A 16,988-nucleotide genomic window follows, 5' to 3' on the forward strand; every position below is an offset into this window, starting at 1 on the left:
GTGTGGAGGGTATTACAGCCCTGCTCTACTGGGGTGATCTCCATGGCTCTAAACCATATTACACTAACTGCACAGACATCTACATAACCCTTAATGAGGAGAGATTGCAGGGAATTTTTTTTCTTGTTTAGACTCCGGGCAGTGAACAGTAGCACCTTCAGATTTTCCTGGGCTGGTTTAGCTATGTTGGTAGGAATAACAGACTGGCAATGCCTAAAAAAGGAGTAATGGGGTGGCCAAAATTTCAGCCAGTATTCAAAATCCCAGGGGGTCAGATGCAAACCATGCTTGGCAAAGCAGTGTGGTCTGTCGACCTTATCCTCCCCGTTTGAAAAATATTGTTTCCCCTTCAAATAAACACATACCCTAAACCAATTGCTAGTCAATTATTTGCTCTTCATATTGTGACCTCATCCTTAAAGAATGTAGAATGATGTTTGGTTCTAGGCTCATTGCAGCTTGGAACATATAGTCCAAGAACTCTGTCATGTCTGTCTTCATGTAGCATAGAAAGGTATGCTTCATTATTTACACCCACATGGATTATGACTGAGTTATACTTGTATTTGCAGTTCAATGACCTATGTGTGTGCATGATCTGCCAGATCTGTTCTCTGATAGATAGTTGACTGTGACTTTCTTCTTACTTAGCCTGGTGAGTGGGACATCTATATGTCACATAATGTTGTTTCCTATGAACAATATACTGGGTTGTGTGGCAGTGCGCCTTACGGGCTTAGACGCTGAGACACCATTAGATATAGTCATATGTGTCATGTTGGGTGTTGATTTTGTTGGATGTCTTTGAGGTTAATGAATACACATTTTGTTTATGCAATGTCTGGGTGGTTTCTATGGTATAAGAAGATTACATTTAACAACCTCAGCACATCTGGGTCCATGAGTCTGGCCTGTACTATGTAATGTGGGTTTAGATTGTGTGTTACTGACATCCTGTTTGTTATTACAAGTGTTTGCATGTGAGAGCCTTATCTGTAATTATATTATTTAACTAGTTCTCTCATGCACCATACCAGTTTGTTTGAGAATTAAGAGTTTGTCAATAAACATGCTACATTGCCTCAGGATGCCCATATCCATCTGGCTGTCTGCAGAGACAGCAGCAACATGATGATGGATCCTTATTACTTGTTCTACAATGGAATGGTACAAGAGAGGTTTACAGGTGGCTTGCTTGCTTGCTGTAAGAGTACAGGCCACAATCAGAACTATTTAAGACCAAATCCGTTGGAGGGGCTCCCTAGTTCACAAGTGAGTTGATCTTTGTGCAACAGAGTACTGTAGAGATTTCAGGGGTAGTTTTAAATTAAAAATTTAAATTCTGTATGCCTGCATGTGTATGCAGCATTGCTAACCACTATTGTTTTATAAGCAACATCTCATAAATGCATCATATTAATAGGAGCAGAGAAAACTTAATAAAGAAGACAAATAGCCCTCTGACCAATTAAACAGCCTCACTTAAACACACACTTTTAAATCAACTACAGTACAGAGAAACCAGCAGGAAGGGCAGTGGAAAGCATGCCACTTTACAGTCGTAATGAGTGGAAAATGCAACAAATAATTTTAAAATACAGCATTAGTACACTTAAATATCTTATAACAGTGCAAAAAAAATCAAGTTAAAACTCTTATCTGTACTAGGTGGCAGTGAATAGAAGCCAAGTCTTTGTGATCTCTGTGGAAATGATACAAGAACTGTGCCAATACTCCAAATTTAAAGAGGCAGAGGAAACTGACTAATCAAAGCAAATAGCTATCTGACCAAAAACACATTCTCACTTAAAGCCTTCCTGTGTGATACCCATCTCAGACACACCAGGCCACCTTCTACCTTCATTAGAAAAGCAGTACCAACTTTTCTTGATGTAAAACCCCACTAGAGCGTGCCCATAATGAATTCAAATAGTGCAATCAAACAAATGAACTAAAATCACACTCTTTTAAAATGACTACAATGCAGAGAAACAACCAACAATGTCAGTGAAAAGCATAGCATTTTAAAGTGATAAAAGGCAGAAAAATACAGGAAATAATTTGAAAGTACAGCTGCAGTGCATAAGTATAAAATTGCAAAAAAAAACATCAATTTAAAGCATTTATCTGTGCTAGGATTGCACTGGATTCAAGCCAAGTATTTGTGAACTATCCTTGTTGTCTCACTGTGGGTGTTACTGCAAAGAACATCAAAATATGTTAATGACAATGAGCTCCCATGAACACCTGTGAAGTGCACTGTTCTGTTGCTTACTTCATGAATCTTTCAATGCTTCCAGTAGAACAGCACATAATACTCACAGCCACCAAATAAGTGCAGAAAACAGACTTCTAGCCTTTAAGTTTGTGCCTTACTTGCTAAACCATTATTCAGATAAAAAATACCTACATTAGAGGTGGATGCAATGCCTATATTCTAAATGCACAACATAATAGTATCACTTTTAGATTATTACATTGTAAATTAGGCATTATACAATGACCCCCCATTAATATTCCAAAACGTGCACAGTGTGCACATTGTATATTAGAGTTATAGTAATGGAAAAAGGTCCAGTCATCCGGACTTTTTCCATTATCATAACTCTTTTTTTACAGCTGTCTCGCTATGTTAAACGAGTTTAACATAGCGAGACAGCTTTAAAAAAGTAACGGAGATCTTCCTATCTACATTGCTTTTTTTAAAGGTGTCTCGCTATGTTAAAAGGGTTTAACATAGCGAGACAGCTTTAGAAAAAGCAACAGAGATTATCTGTTGCTTTTTTTAAAGCTGTCTCGCTATGTTAATCTCCTTTAACATAGCGAGACAGTTTGTAAAAAGCAACGGAGATCTTGCTTTCTCGGTTGCTTTTGCCCACAGCTCTGATGTACTGCGTAAGCATATGCATGCGTACATCAGAACTGCCGCAGAACACCAGACAGCTGCGGAAGGGCAGCAAGGAGGCATTATACAATGCCATTATTTAAGAAAAGTAATTCTTTTTTTTCTTAAATAATGTCATTGTATAATAGCAATAACCCACTTCTGGGTGTGGGTAATGGTGGATTTACCCATGGTTGTCTTTGATTGGCCACTCAGGTTTCGCCCTCGTGACCAGACCACACCAACTGTGAGTAAATCCAGCATTGCCCACATCCAGGTGTGAGTTATTGCTATATTAATACATACAGGATTACTTATGTTAGTGCTATTATCATTTTCACTCTGATTGTTTAGGAAACGTATGGAATATTTTAAAGGTAGCATTACTGCTGTTGACATTCTAGTGGTCATACTTTCTCCATTTGAATGAAAAATGGCAACCATGTATAAAGTAATACGTAAGTTCATACCTCATAATCAATATCCAAATAGTCAAAGTCACCACTGGTTTGGAAATGTTGAGTGTGCTCATCTACTGTGAAGTTAATATGCTTGTTGAATCGCTCAATAAGAACAGAATGCCAGTGCTGGTCATCCAGTAGGCTGCCCAGTGTCACACTTGTATGGCTCTCAGAGGACTGTATCCTGGCATCTCCTAAAGAAAGAAGGAAACACATACGTGTCTGGCTACTTGCTACATTCAGCAATATAACTTGGAAAAAAACTGTAAGAATTCCAACAATAATACACAGAGAACAACACTTGTCATTTAATGATGTTTTGCTAAGAATTACTATCTTTAATAACAATTCTCTGGTACACAGTGTCTCTCTTCACGAGGTAGTATTTTGTTTAATCTATATTGAATTGTCTAATTTCTGATTGCAACTACATAACTCCTTCTCCTCACGTTGTGCTTTATTTTTATCTAGATCACTTCCATTATTTCTTGCTGAACAAAAATACTTTCTTCTGTATTCATATCCACCTGTACACATCTTACCTCATATTCAGACCCCTATGGACCCATGCTAATGGTGGGAGAGGTGTATGAGCCCCTATTGGCAAGTGTGTGCCTGCCATAAAGCCCAGAAAGCCTGGATCAATAAGCTACTGGCCGTCCTCTGTCCAGTTGCCCAGCTTGGGATACCTGGGAAAGCTCTGTTGAGCATAAGCTGAACATAAAGCCAGTCAACCTGACAAACATAAACTAAGAATCCCTACCGTCAATGTAGGTTCACTGACAGAACGCAACTTGGAAGTGGATGACATGATAGTAAGGGGAACGCTGGACATCCTATGTATCTAAGTTTCCATGAGACAAAATGGAAGGACACTGCAGTAAAGCCACTTGCTTTGGGATCCGGAGTCTACTACACGGGAGAAGGAGAAGCTGGTGTGAGAATTGTTGTGAAGGAGAGACTTCAGAAGATAGTGGGGGATGTCATCAGAATTAGTGACAGACTCATGGCAGCTGGACTCCAGTGTAATGATGAGAGAAAATTCGTAATCCCAGCATATGACCCACAGCACGGTTGTGATAGCGAGGAAAACAGTGCATTCAGACAGCAGCTGCAGGACCTGCTAGATAAAGCAGGACAACATGAATTGATGCTGATAACAGGTGACTTGAATGCACATATCAGGAGAGACAGAACAGGATATGAAAACTGTCTGTGCCCACATTGGTGGGGAAAATAAGAACAAAAAAGGGGAGACCATTCTATACTTCTGTCTAGCAAATGGCTTGATGGTGGCCAGCACATGGTTCAGCAAGAAATATAGTGACTGGATGACATACAGGAGTGGTCAATGTGTAACAGCGGTAGACATTTTCTTAACAAGGAAAGAGTAGTGGGGTAGAATCAGCGATTATAAAGTCATCCCTAATGAAACAGTTGGCCCACAGCATAAACTGTAGAGGGGAAGTAAACTAAAATACTCTATACTCTCCCACTGAGTGAGATACTATAGAATGGCACATGTTTATGAGAGATATTGAGGGTTGATATTGTGAGCTGTACTGTTCTAAGTTTGATTTTTAACTAGTTAAGTAACACTGAGTCAAAAAATAAAAGTAACGCAAGTAGAAAATATTTGCAATGGGGTAGTGCTAGAAAGTTGAAGAAGAAAGGGGTGCCCAGGCAACTTGTACTGTGGTGCACACACAGACTGCCACGCTACCTCAAAACAAGCCTCCCACACTGAGCCCAAAGCCCACAAAATAAACTTGCGGGAAATGGACCCATACAAACCCTAGGAAACAATGCACTACCAGGCTGAAACATCTATAACTAGGGATACCAACCAGATAAGCATCCACCCAGGTCAACCAACAGAACACAGAGCCTAACCGCGAAGTCACCGGACCTCAATCCCCTACCGACTGCACTTTGCACAAATGCTGACATCAGTTTACAGCCGGACTGACCCCTAATGCTGAAGCATGATTTATATATATATATATATATATATATATATATATATATATATATATATATATTTTTTTTTTTTTAATTAAAAGCTGCCAAAGTAACTACCCCAGACCACTTTTCCACTCACGATTGGTAACCAACTGCCCCCGGGATCAAAACTATGGATCTGTAACCCCCCCCCCCCAACCAGAGAATTCACAATACCCTACCAAGACAGAATAACTAGCTAACTCCTAAATAAATAATATGTACCACAGACCACCTGCCACCAACCAATACTCAAAGGCGTACCTTAGCTCCTCTTATACCTACAGGTTATCAATTTGACACCCTCAAATTTTTAAATATGTGTTTGTGTGGTTGTATTGCACAATTGTACTGAACTGAAAGAAGTTATGACTCTAAGCTTGCAAACGTTATGTTATTCAGCTGTCATTGTTTTTGGCTGGGTCTACCTACTTTTTCTAGATCCAATGAGCAGGTTTTTGATGTTTGCAGGGTAAGAATCTGCCAGTTAGTAAGCAGTACAATGCAAAGTATTGACAGCAGGGTATGAGGAAGTAGCAACAGAGTGGTGCAACACAAGGAAGTGCAGCAAAAAACAAGAATAGGCAATGCACTGCAATATAGCAACATAGTGCTCAGCAGAAATGCAGATAAACAGAATGTACAGCAATAAAATACACAACAGTATAACTATACAGGATACAGTACAATGTACTAAATCATCCCAACAAGCAGGTAATGGTGCCACAGCAGACAGATAATATCGGATACAGTGCAAAATTTCACAGAGCAGTATAACACCGACACAGCTCACTTTACCACAGATCAATTGAGTGCCACAATCAAGCTCAGATGCTACAATATGACACAAGGCTATATAACCCAGCAGAGGACAACACAGAATACTAGGTCAAAACAAAAGGGAGGGTCAATGACCATAATTAAGACATGCTTTGGAGGAAGACAAGCAACACTGTTAAGGTGGTGTTAGCAGATAAACACAGCAGAATTCAGTTTTTTAAGGGGAAATATTTTGCTGACTTATAGTGCACAGTATAGATGGTGCCTGCATCACAAAAAGCAGCCTACAGCTGGTATGCACAATTCAGGGTAACTCTGAGTTTGCCCTGCAGCTGATGTGTGCAACAAATGGCAGCAATGAGAAACAGCATAACACCGTATGGCAAATAACAAGGTTTACCTCCTTGCAGAACTCTGTATATTACAGTTTAATACAGTCCACCTTTCTAAGGATAATAGGAGCTGTGCAGCTTACTAATAGTGCATCAAATATATGAGAAAAGGAGTGTTGTAAGTAATGAAACAATACCTAGCGCACAATACTGACGTTAGCTTACAAGCACAGGCAAGAAACAGAGAAGAGTATTCCTTGAGTTAGAAATAAAAGAATTTTTGGTCCTTTAAATTAGAGTAGGGATAAAATGCACTCACTGGTTACTTCACTGCATACTGCAGCTATTCCCACTTGTTTCACAGTCTCCTGCAGTTAAAACAGGATCTTAGATAATAACACTGGCCAGCTCAGCCCAAATGAGTACTAAGCCATGCAATACAGAAGAATTTGAAGCACAGAAGAACAGACTCAACTAATAGAAACACAAAATGGTAACCAGCTTACAGCAGCTGAACATGATAGCACAGTGCAGTTTTCCCTTCTCCTATTAGAGAAAAAGCATAAAAAGTTCCATATTTAATAAAGATCACTATAAAAAAGCAGCAGCATTCTCAATATTAGCTGGTACTAGATCTGTAGCACATAACCTATAAAAACAATCAGTGAACTTGACATTCGGCACGTAAGCACCAAGTGCATTATTAATAAATGAGGTTTGGCAACAAACCAAGTTGTCCTGGGACATCTTCAGGAAAGGTTAGAGTGTTGTATTAGTTGGTAGTTAGTTGGGTGGGGGAGGTGAAAGGGTTAATTGAAGAGAGGGAGGATTGGGAGGAAATGAGATAAAGGTGGGGAGGGGCTTAGACAAAGTGTAGCAGGGTAAGCAATCACATTTAGGCGTGAACGTGCTACTAAGGCAGTGTACGCCCATGACAACATGTAGGTATAAGAGGAGCTAAGGTAGGCCTCTGGGTATTGGTTGGTGGCAGGTGGTCTGTGGTACATATTACTTATTTAGGAGTTAGCTAGTTATTCTGTCTTGGTAGGGTATTGTGAATTCTCTGGTTGGGGGGGGGGGGTTACAGATCTGTAGTTTTGATCCCGGGGGCAGCTGGTTACCAAGCTTGAGTGGATACGTGGTCAGGGTAGTCACTTTGGCAGCTTTTAATAAAAAATAAATATATATATATATATATATATATATATATATATATATATATATATATAAATCACGTTTCATCATTTGGGGTCAGTCCGGCTGTAAACTGATGGCAGCATTTGTGCAAAGTGCAGTTGGTAGGGGATTGAGGTCTGGTGGCTTTGCAGTTAGGCTCCATGGTAGGTCGGTTGAGCTGGGTGGATGCTTATCTGGTTGGTATCCCTAGTTATAGATGTTTCAGCCAGGTAGTGCATTGTTTTCTAGGGTTTGTATGGGTCCATTTCCCGCAGGTTTATTTTGCGGTCTTTGGGCTCAATGTGGGAGGCTTGTTTTGAGGTAGCCTGGCAGTCTGTGTATGCATGGGCTGGATGGTGTGGAAGTGGGGTGCCCAGGGTATGGCACTGCTGGTGTTCGTGACTCACTGTCTTGAGATCCTTTTGGATCCCATGAGCCCTCTAGGCAATGCTGGTATGCTTGACACTTCTTGGCTTGTCATCCTCCAGTTGGTTCAGAAGTTGAGATGTGGAGGTACTGTTGAGGCGTGGACTTATAGCTGGCAGAACAGTTAGCCAGGAGTTAATTGGGTATGGGCGGTTGGAATGTGAGAGTGTTTTTTGTTGTGGTGGTTGACTTGATTGTATGGTTGTGAGCGGGGCTTTGGGATCGTTGACTGTTGCGAGCTTAATGGAATGCTCCTGTTCTTGGTGACATGGCAGTCATGTGTGTGTGTGTGTGTGGGGGGGGGGGTTGTTAGGCACTCAGTCAGTGGGGTGCTTTGCAGAGTTAATTTTCAGGCTGTGTGTTTTGTTGGGCAGTTGATTCGGAGCTGTTGGGTGGGGGAGTTGGGTGGGTCCTTGTTTTTTTTTCATGGTGTCCAATTGGTGGGGATCCCCTTTTGGCATTTCCTGGCTTTGCCTCCTTGTACTGACTGTGTGTGCCATTTCTTGCGGCTGTTGAGGGGGAGGGTGTTCAGATGCATGTCCATTTGGGGGAGGTTAGTGGTGGCAATGGACTTACAGTTTTTGGTAAATTGGGAGTATCGGCCTTGGTATATATCATCGGCACTTCAGCTGGCTGTTTACTAAACGGATCCATGCTATGTCGGGTCTTTTATCCTTCTGCCCGGTGAGTAGATATGAGCACTTGAGGGATCAATGTATTTGAACAAATGGGAAAATAGTACTTAAGAAAAAATGCATGCATTACTGTTTATAACAACTGTCATTTTATAGTAAATGAAGAGGTTATTTTTTATATCATGGTGATGGCGGGCGCATGCTCAGAGGGGTACTGGTTGGCTGGACCTTTATGCAGATATTAAATGGATTTAACATTGTGAGGGCAGTGGGTGGTTAGTGTTTAGCATCTGGGTGATTCTTGAGCTATGGATGCCATCTCTTAGATTGTAAAAAAAAAGTACAACCTGGGAATTGTTGTCCAGGATATCAGAGAAGGCAAGAGGTTGGGGCAGACAGGAAACAACATGCACTGGAAGCAGGGCAAATGGAGGGGGTATTGAGGTTTTGGGGTCTTGTGCTGGCTTGTACGGATGTGTTCTGAATGCCCAGACTAATGTAGTGGGTCTAGCGACTTGGGTGGTCATCTACCCATTGTTCATATGGGAGGTTTAGTGATTGGCTTGTGTTACAGCCTGATCAATGTTGACGCCCCACACCAGCTAGATTTTTGGGGATAAAAAAAAGGGAATATATGGGATATGGATAGGCATTTGTCCCCTCATTTTCATAGGGATTTGTCTGCGTTTCTTTTGGGAGTTTGAGAAGTAGGCTTTGAGCCTTTGTTTCCCCGTGGGTGGACTTTATCTTTTCCTGCACAGTTGTTGCAGTTTCCCTGGCGGTGTCCTGATAAATTATTGGCAAATTATTGAAGATTGAAGCTACAGGGTAATGGTTTGCAATTTCTCTAAGTTTACAGCATAGAGAGTAAGTCTGGCCTCATGTTCGGGTACATTTTATAAATTGTGGCTGGGGGAAGTCTTGACAGGCATGGTGATGGAAAGAATTCACCTTAAAACTTGCACAATAGTAAACTCAACTGCATTAGAATCCGATCCGTTTAGTGGGGTTAAATGCAGATAATCTGTTTTATGATATTATTTCATAAAGATACAAGTTTCACATTTGCTAAATATCTCAACCAGGTAACACAGATGGCACTTGTAGCCTCATAAGTAGGCCCTCACCCCGGTGATTAAATGTTGCTGATAGTATGGGTTTAATTTGAGGGGTTGCTGAGATTAATTGCATTTACTGTGACTCTTAACATTCATGTCAGTCCTAAGGAATTCTAGTTTGCTATTTATACTTTTTTGGGCCATTTAAAGGATAATATGAATCAGTATTATTCACTATCAAAGTGGAGGAGGGCATAGTAACAAGGTGTTGCTGCAGAGTTTCTAGCTATAGGTTTGGGGAATTGTTTTGTTTCAGTTTTGTATTATAAAGTCAAGATACTTATTCTGTTTTGTTTTATTTCAGAATGGAATTTGAGTTGATGTTGGTTGGTGACCGGAGGTGAGGGAGCTCAGAAACATATGGAAGCTGTTCCACTGGAGGTCCCGGTCACTTGAGTGGTGCACAATGAGACACAGACAGGAGAAGACATGGCGAGCTGTGGTCCATGCTGCACCAGAAATGGTTCTGGAAGGTAATGGATGTTGATTGTGGGGATGTATGATTGTGGGAGTGGAGCACAAGGGTTTAGTAGGTAATCCTAAGTCTGTGCTAATGATGGCACAACAGGGTTGGAGTTATCAAGGTAACGTAGAGGCATGTTGAGACATGGTAGTCCAGGGAAAGGGATTGTTTAAGGGGAGATTGGACTTCACCCCTCCCCTGAAAACCCCAATCATCATACGATCAGGGGTTTTCTGAGTTTGCTGGTTTAGGCCTCTAGTAAGCTAGATAAGTTTTAATTCTTACATCTAAAATGGAATGGGTCCCAGAATTTTCGATGTGGAACTTCGAAGAACATGATTTTTAGGACACGGGTGGGGGACCTTCCTCAAGGTGGGGTATACTTGAGATGTATGGGCAGGGAGATATTTAAAGTTTCAGCATCTTAGATTTCCTTACAGTTTAAGGTCTTGTTGGCAAGGTCGCATTTTAGATGAGTATGTCTTTGTCTAAATTATTTGGGTTACACTGATTGCATATGGGTTTATTGTACTGCTTGTTTATGGAAAGGTTCTTTGGATCAGTGGACTAAGAGTTAATCAGGCCATACAGGGTTTATAGGTAATATAAATCACTAGTCGACTACTGTAAATTTTGGTATTGAAATTACTATTCATAAGCAGTGTCAAAAGTTAATATAGTAAGTATGCAGTTGGGCATGTCAGATTTGGGTGGAACCTTTGGGGTGCATTTACAGTTATCAGTTCAGGTTCCTGGGTTGGTAGAGGTACCATGATTTAGACAAGGAGCTGATATGGTTCATAGGGCTGGGTAGGTTTGGTAATCTTTCATGCTAGGTTAGGGTTTAGATGAGAGTACTACAAGAACTATTTCAATTATGATTGAAGGAATTTTGTAGTGATGGTTTTGGAAGCATCATACGTAGTGGGGTTTTGATTTTGGGAGCATTGAGTTTTATGTCAGTATGGAAGCCTGATTGCCATTTGGTAATAAGTGAATCGGGGGGGTGTAAGGTTGGGCACATAGAGAACTTCATGGTGGGGTATAGTTGAGTTTTTAGGGGATTCTGGTTTTCTGGCACTTAGGTTAGGTCATTAAAGTTTTGGAGTTACTCTTTCCTGCAGTAATCGGGTTACTGCACATCCAGAGCTGTATAGTTTGGTGGGCTATTGGGATATGCTTTAGTGGACAGGGTCCTGGGTTGAGACTTGCTAAGGGTTTTCTTTGACTGGGTGCAGATTTGAGTTCAAGGGGTTATAGCTTCTGTGGCATTTGTTATGACTATAGGTTGTCATTCCGGAAAGGTGGAGCCATGGTTAGGGTTTAAGGAAGCAGACTAAAGGGAATGTATTCTCTGGGAGGTGATGTGCCGGTGTGGTATAATGGGCTCACGGGTAGTCCTACTTTGTCATTAAGGGGTGTGTCAGTGTTGGTAGGTCGCGGCATGGATAAGGTATTTTTCAGTTCTGTCCACAGTCTTAAGGGCAACACCAAAAACTGTGTGGAATTAGTTATAGATGACATCTTCTACACTGAGCCAGAGGATATAGCTAATCTGCTGGCTGATAAATTTAGCTCAGACTTCACTTTCGCAACATTCCCAGATCAGCTTCAGGAAATACCCTCCATCAGTCCTCTGCCAATTAACACCATTGAACAGGTAGACATTGCACTCTCTAAAGCTAAAGCTATAAACATGGCATCAATGGGGCCTAACAATATACCAGGTTGCCTCTTAAATAGCTTAAATCAAGATCTATCAGGCCCATTGGATCTCTATTTAACCACAACATCCAGACTGACTTTGTTCTGATAGAGTGGCAAACAGATACGGTCATCCCTCAGAATAAGGGAAAACTGACAACTGGCCCAGGACATTTCAGCACTATAATCATTTTAATCCTTTCTTTACTCACTAACTCAGAGTTGTAACTTTTAATTGTCACTATTTAATCAACTACTACCTTTTAACACTCCCTTTTTCTACTTTTTAAACCAAATAAGCTGTGATGCCCGCGTACTGGCCCAGTAATCAAGAAGACTCAATCCTCACCACTAATACCAGTGAGAGACGTCCACATTGGGAGGATAACAAGAACACACAGAGATCACTGTCAGTCTGGTACTGGTTTCTCCCTTTCTCTGCAGATCCCCAATAAGACTCCCCACTGGCACATCTATAGTGTTCAGATCTCAGCGGAGTGGTCAAGCCAAAACCTCCAGCACCCTATCTGTCCAGCCAGTGATTCATGTCCCTGCCCAAGTATCTGACACACACACACACACACTTTGAGATTTGAGTTTTATACAAACATACAGACACTCCTGGGGAAGGCTGGCACAGGTTCACTAGCTATGCCCCCTTAGGCCCAGAATATAAGGTAGTATAGACTGCAACCAACCAGTACTTATCAGCTACTATAAAGGCCCTTACCAAAGGGTGTCCGATTCTACTATGTAATGTTACTGTTATCCAAATAGTAAGTGTAACCCAGGGCTAAGGCTATTGGAGTGGCTTATGCAGTATCACCAAATACATGCAAGTACTCTGAAAGCTTAAATTATCTCTACACAAAACAGCCACAGTTAAAAGGTTTGAATATATTTAATAATAAATAATAAAAACACAAGACAATACTTATTAACTCAACACAATGACATTAGAGAGTTCAGAAACCACAGGAAAATACTTAAAAACAATATTGTAGGATAGTCTGACATAAATACAGAAAACTGCTAGACAAATCTTACTATTTCTATCTATCTCTAAGAGAAATCACTGTTCTAATTATTTTAGTTACAGAGAAAGCAAATATACATGAGAAGTACTAGTGAGTTGTTGTCAGCTCCCGAACAAAATACAAAATGCTATTCTTACTTTCTGAGATAGCCCTTAAATTGATAATACACATTACTGCTGAGTCATTATAGATTACATCATTCTTGACACTTTCCTGATTTAGTTCCCAGGATAAAAGAACTCAAAATTTTAACATTTCTTTTTCTAATCTGCACCTGCCATGAAGCCACAGCAATAAAAGACACATTACATGTAAAACCTAGTAATTATCTCTGTTTTAGAATAATAGAAAGAATTTTCTAGCCCAGACATCCAGTCTCCCAGCTTTAGATCACACACATTGGTAAAATGCTTTACTTATCAGCTTTCTTCCAGCAGGGTGCACTGTGGTTACATTTTTGAAGCTCAACACATAACACAGTTTTCTTTACATTTGTGAAACAAGCCTGTGGATCATTTTAATATTTACAGTGACATATAATTATTTACAAAATTATTTTTGGCTGGGCTTGCAGCCCATCAGTTTATCACATATGTTATCAATCACTTCATAATATATACTTTCTAATATAATTAATTCTCCTTATTACTGTACTGCTATTTTATAATGTACTAAGTACGAATTTGTGTATGTTCAACCTATGTGCAACCTATGTGTGAATTAACCTATTTTGGGAATCTGTCCTGTTTATATATTTTATTAATGTTTTATTTCAAATATCTGTATATTATACATTTTATGTAATACTGTTTGAATGCAAAGTATGATTGCTGAATGCAAAATATGATATTTTATGCAATGCTGTTTGAATGTAAAGTACGATTGTAATGTGGGGCTTTTTCCCCCAGGGTTAACAGCCCAGTCAGACTATCCTGGTAAACAAAGATAAAATAAATAAGTACGTAAATAAATTAAATGAATAAATAAGCAAACAAACTTGATTAGTCTTGTTTGTAAGGCCATGAAGAAAGTTATAATGGGCCTGAAAAAAATAAAGCCATAAGAAACCTCAAAACACTGGACCCAACCCTGTTTGGCTTTGTCAAGGGCAGGTCATTCCTACTAAATCTGGTGGACTTCTTTGAGAATCACTAAGGCCATGGATGAGGGCAAAACAATCTTTACTGCCTACCTCAACCTAGCCAAGGCATTTGACACAATTTCACACTCAGGTATTATAATTAAACTCACAAATCTGTGCTTAAATTGCTAAATCACCATATGGATAGCTAGTTGGCTCAAGAACAGGACACATGGTTAAATTGTATGATTCAAGATCCAGCAAGAGGCCAGTTACTAGTGGTGTGCCACACAGCTCAGTGCTGGGACCACTCCTGTTTAATATATTTTTTCATTCCAAGGCCAATGCGGAAGGTCTCTTGATAACACCATTTGCAGATGACTGCAAGCTAGGGCCACACATTGAATCCCCCAACAATGCAGATATCCATCAGGAGGGTCTAAATCAGTCAAATGATTGGTGCCAGAACCACAGCCTGAAAAAGAAATGCAAAGAAATCACTACTGTACCCTTTGGGAAATCAAATACCCCTGTTAATGACAACATTAATAACACATCCCAATGAGTAGACTCAGAGGTGAGGGATCTAGGTACACAGGTAGACAGTAGCCTGAAATTTGACCGACATGTCCACAGTGGTGAAAGTATCATTCTATGTGGCACAATTTATAAGTAAAGGAATGACATCCAGATCAACAGAGATTATAGTTCCACTGTCACAACCCTCATCAGACCAATAACTGAGTAAAATGTAACATTTGGAATGTACTTGACTAGGCACTTACAGCAACTGGAGTGACCTCAGAGGTTCCTCACTAAGAAAATACAGGGTGTTAACAACATGTCCAATGCAGATAGACTGTACGCCCTTTCACTTTACTCTTGTCACCTATCAACTGTTAAGGGGTGACCTATGTATAACCTACACAGCACTCACAAATCTAGCCTTAATGGAGCTGCTACATATCTGCAAGACAAACAGTATAAGGGTCACCCATTCTAGGGATCTAAACTCAATCAGTGAATCAAACAGAACATGCAAGAGATATGTGTCCCAGAGAATGCCACTTCTTTGGAACAGGCTTCTCATTCATGTTAAGCACAGTCCTTACTTGGCTCTCTTCAAGACCAGTCAGGATCAATGGATGATGAGTCATAAATTCACACCTAGCGTGGAACCTTTGTCCATTATGTATAGAGGCAATCTGTAAAATACTCAATGCACAGGCACAAACCCATGCTATCTTCCTACCTATAGGGGCCATTTAATGGGTAAAATCGGGTGATATTGGCAAGGGTTGTAAAGGCTCTTGAGCCGTTAGCCTAGTAATCTGCTATGAACCTATGAACCTATTTATTTCATGGCTGTTATTTTAGAAAAAGAACCTCACCAAGCCCTCCTTCTCCTGATTTTTTTCCCTCAAGGCTAGAGAAACATGTTGGTATAGAGGCAGCATGACTTAGATATACTATTATCAGCAGTCTGTGTACCTAAAAGCAGTTAATAGGATAATAATTGGGAAGAGCACCATGCAAGCATGTGGCTTGCAGTAATCACTGAAAAAAAACATGTTTCTGCCCCAGACTGGCTTGAGAGATTTCAGAGGCAAAATAAAAGGACTCCTGAGCTTTTAAGAGGGGCCCTTGCATGTGTCATTGAACGTGTCACCCTTGATTTTTTAGTCACACTTGCTCCACGAGTGGAAAAGGCCATCCCAATATAAAATATTGAACCAAGATGGGGCAAACTGCCCCCTACTCAGGCTTTAAATCAGAAGCCAGACTGCCATCAGCAAATTCAGAGCAGTCCAGCTCAGCGTGGCTGTGGAGGGCTAAGTGCCCAATTGTTTCCAGGGCTGCAGCAATTCTCTCATTAAGATGGGTGTGTTGAGTACCTTATTGCAGAGTTACCCTGATACTGTAACTATGTCAGAAATGTTAGCTGGTTTTACTTTTGAGTTCTCAATGAAATCTGAAGCCTCCCCCTCCAAGAACTTGTGCATGAATTTCAGATTGACCACTGCTAGAGTGGTTAAGGAAATTATCTGAAAAGAGATCTTGGTTGGCAGTATTTTAGGCCCCTTTTTCCCCCTTTCCCCTCTTTCAGTGTTTCCATATTAGGGTTGGTTCCTAAGAAGAAAATGGGGAATTTCAGACTGATCCATTGTTTGTCAGGCCCACAGTGGCCTCAGTTAATAAGAGGATTAAGAGGAATGAGACTAAGGTACAATTTGCATCTTTAGAAAATGCCATTAAGATCATCAGGAGGTTTTTCAACCCATGGTTAGTCAAACTGAATATTGAATCTGCTTAGTGCTTGCTCTGAGTTCTGGAAGAGTAGTGGCCCCTATTATGGATGTATTTTGATGGGCAATTTATATCTGACATGGCTGTGCCTACAGTCTGTACCACCTTTCACAAATTCAGAAAGCCCTACAGTTCTGCAGCCAACAAAAAACATCCTGAAAAGCCATGCTACAATATTTAGATTTTTTTGTAGTGCATGCTGATGGTGCCAAAGACAGTCTGAGATTATTCATCCACTTCTCTCAAGACCTAGGACCCTGTTCACTGAGGATAAAGTGGAAGTTCCAGCCAAATCATTTTTTTTTTTGGTGCTTGAGACTGATACTGACTCTTTCTTTTTCTACTTTCCCCAAAATAAGCTACAGCAATTGAATTAAGTCACTGAGTAAGTTCTGCACTGGTGAAAAGTAAGGGTGCAGGAAGTGATGGATCTATTAGGCCTGCTCCTGCTGTGGCGTTTACCAAGTATAGTGCCAGTCTTTTGAGGCAGAAACATCACTTTGGCACAGTGACTGACAGTTAAAGAAGATATCTGCATCTGAATAATGATTTTGCCAGATTTCAATGTTGTTGCTCACTGGCA

General features: G+C 40.5%; 1 protein-coding gene across 1 annotated transcript in view; it reads right to left on the reverse strand.

Annotated features, from left to right (window-relative positions):
* The window catches only part of LOC122802342 (contactin-associated protein-like 5), a 2,566,556-nt gene that overhangs the window by 2,121,849 nt on the left and 427,719 nt on the right, over nucleotides 1–16,988 (reverse strand). The window contains exon 4 of the mRNA XM_044071980.1: nucleotides 3,355–3,539. Within this exon, the coding sequence (XP_043927915.1) occupies nucleotides 3,355–3,539 (185 nt within the window). The remainder of the gene's footprint in view (nucleotides 1–3,354; nucleotides 3,540–16,988) is intronic.

Source organism: Protopterus annectens, chromosome 5.part0, assembly GCF_019279795.1.
Source record: "Protopterus annectens isolate FY-2018-M chromosome 5.part0, PAN1.0, whole genome shotgun sequence".
Taxonomy (NCBI): domain Eukaryota; kingdom Metazoa; phylum Chordata; order Ceratodontiformes; family Protopteridae; genus Protopterus; species Protopterus annectens.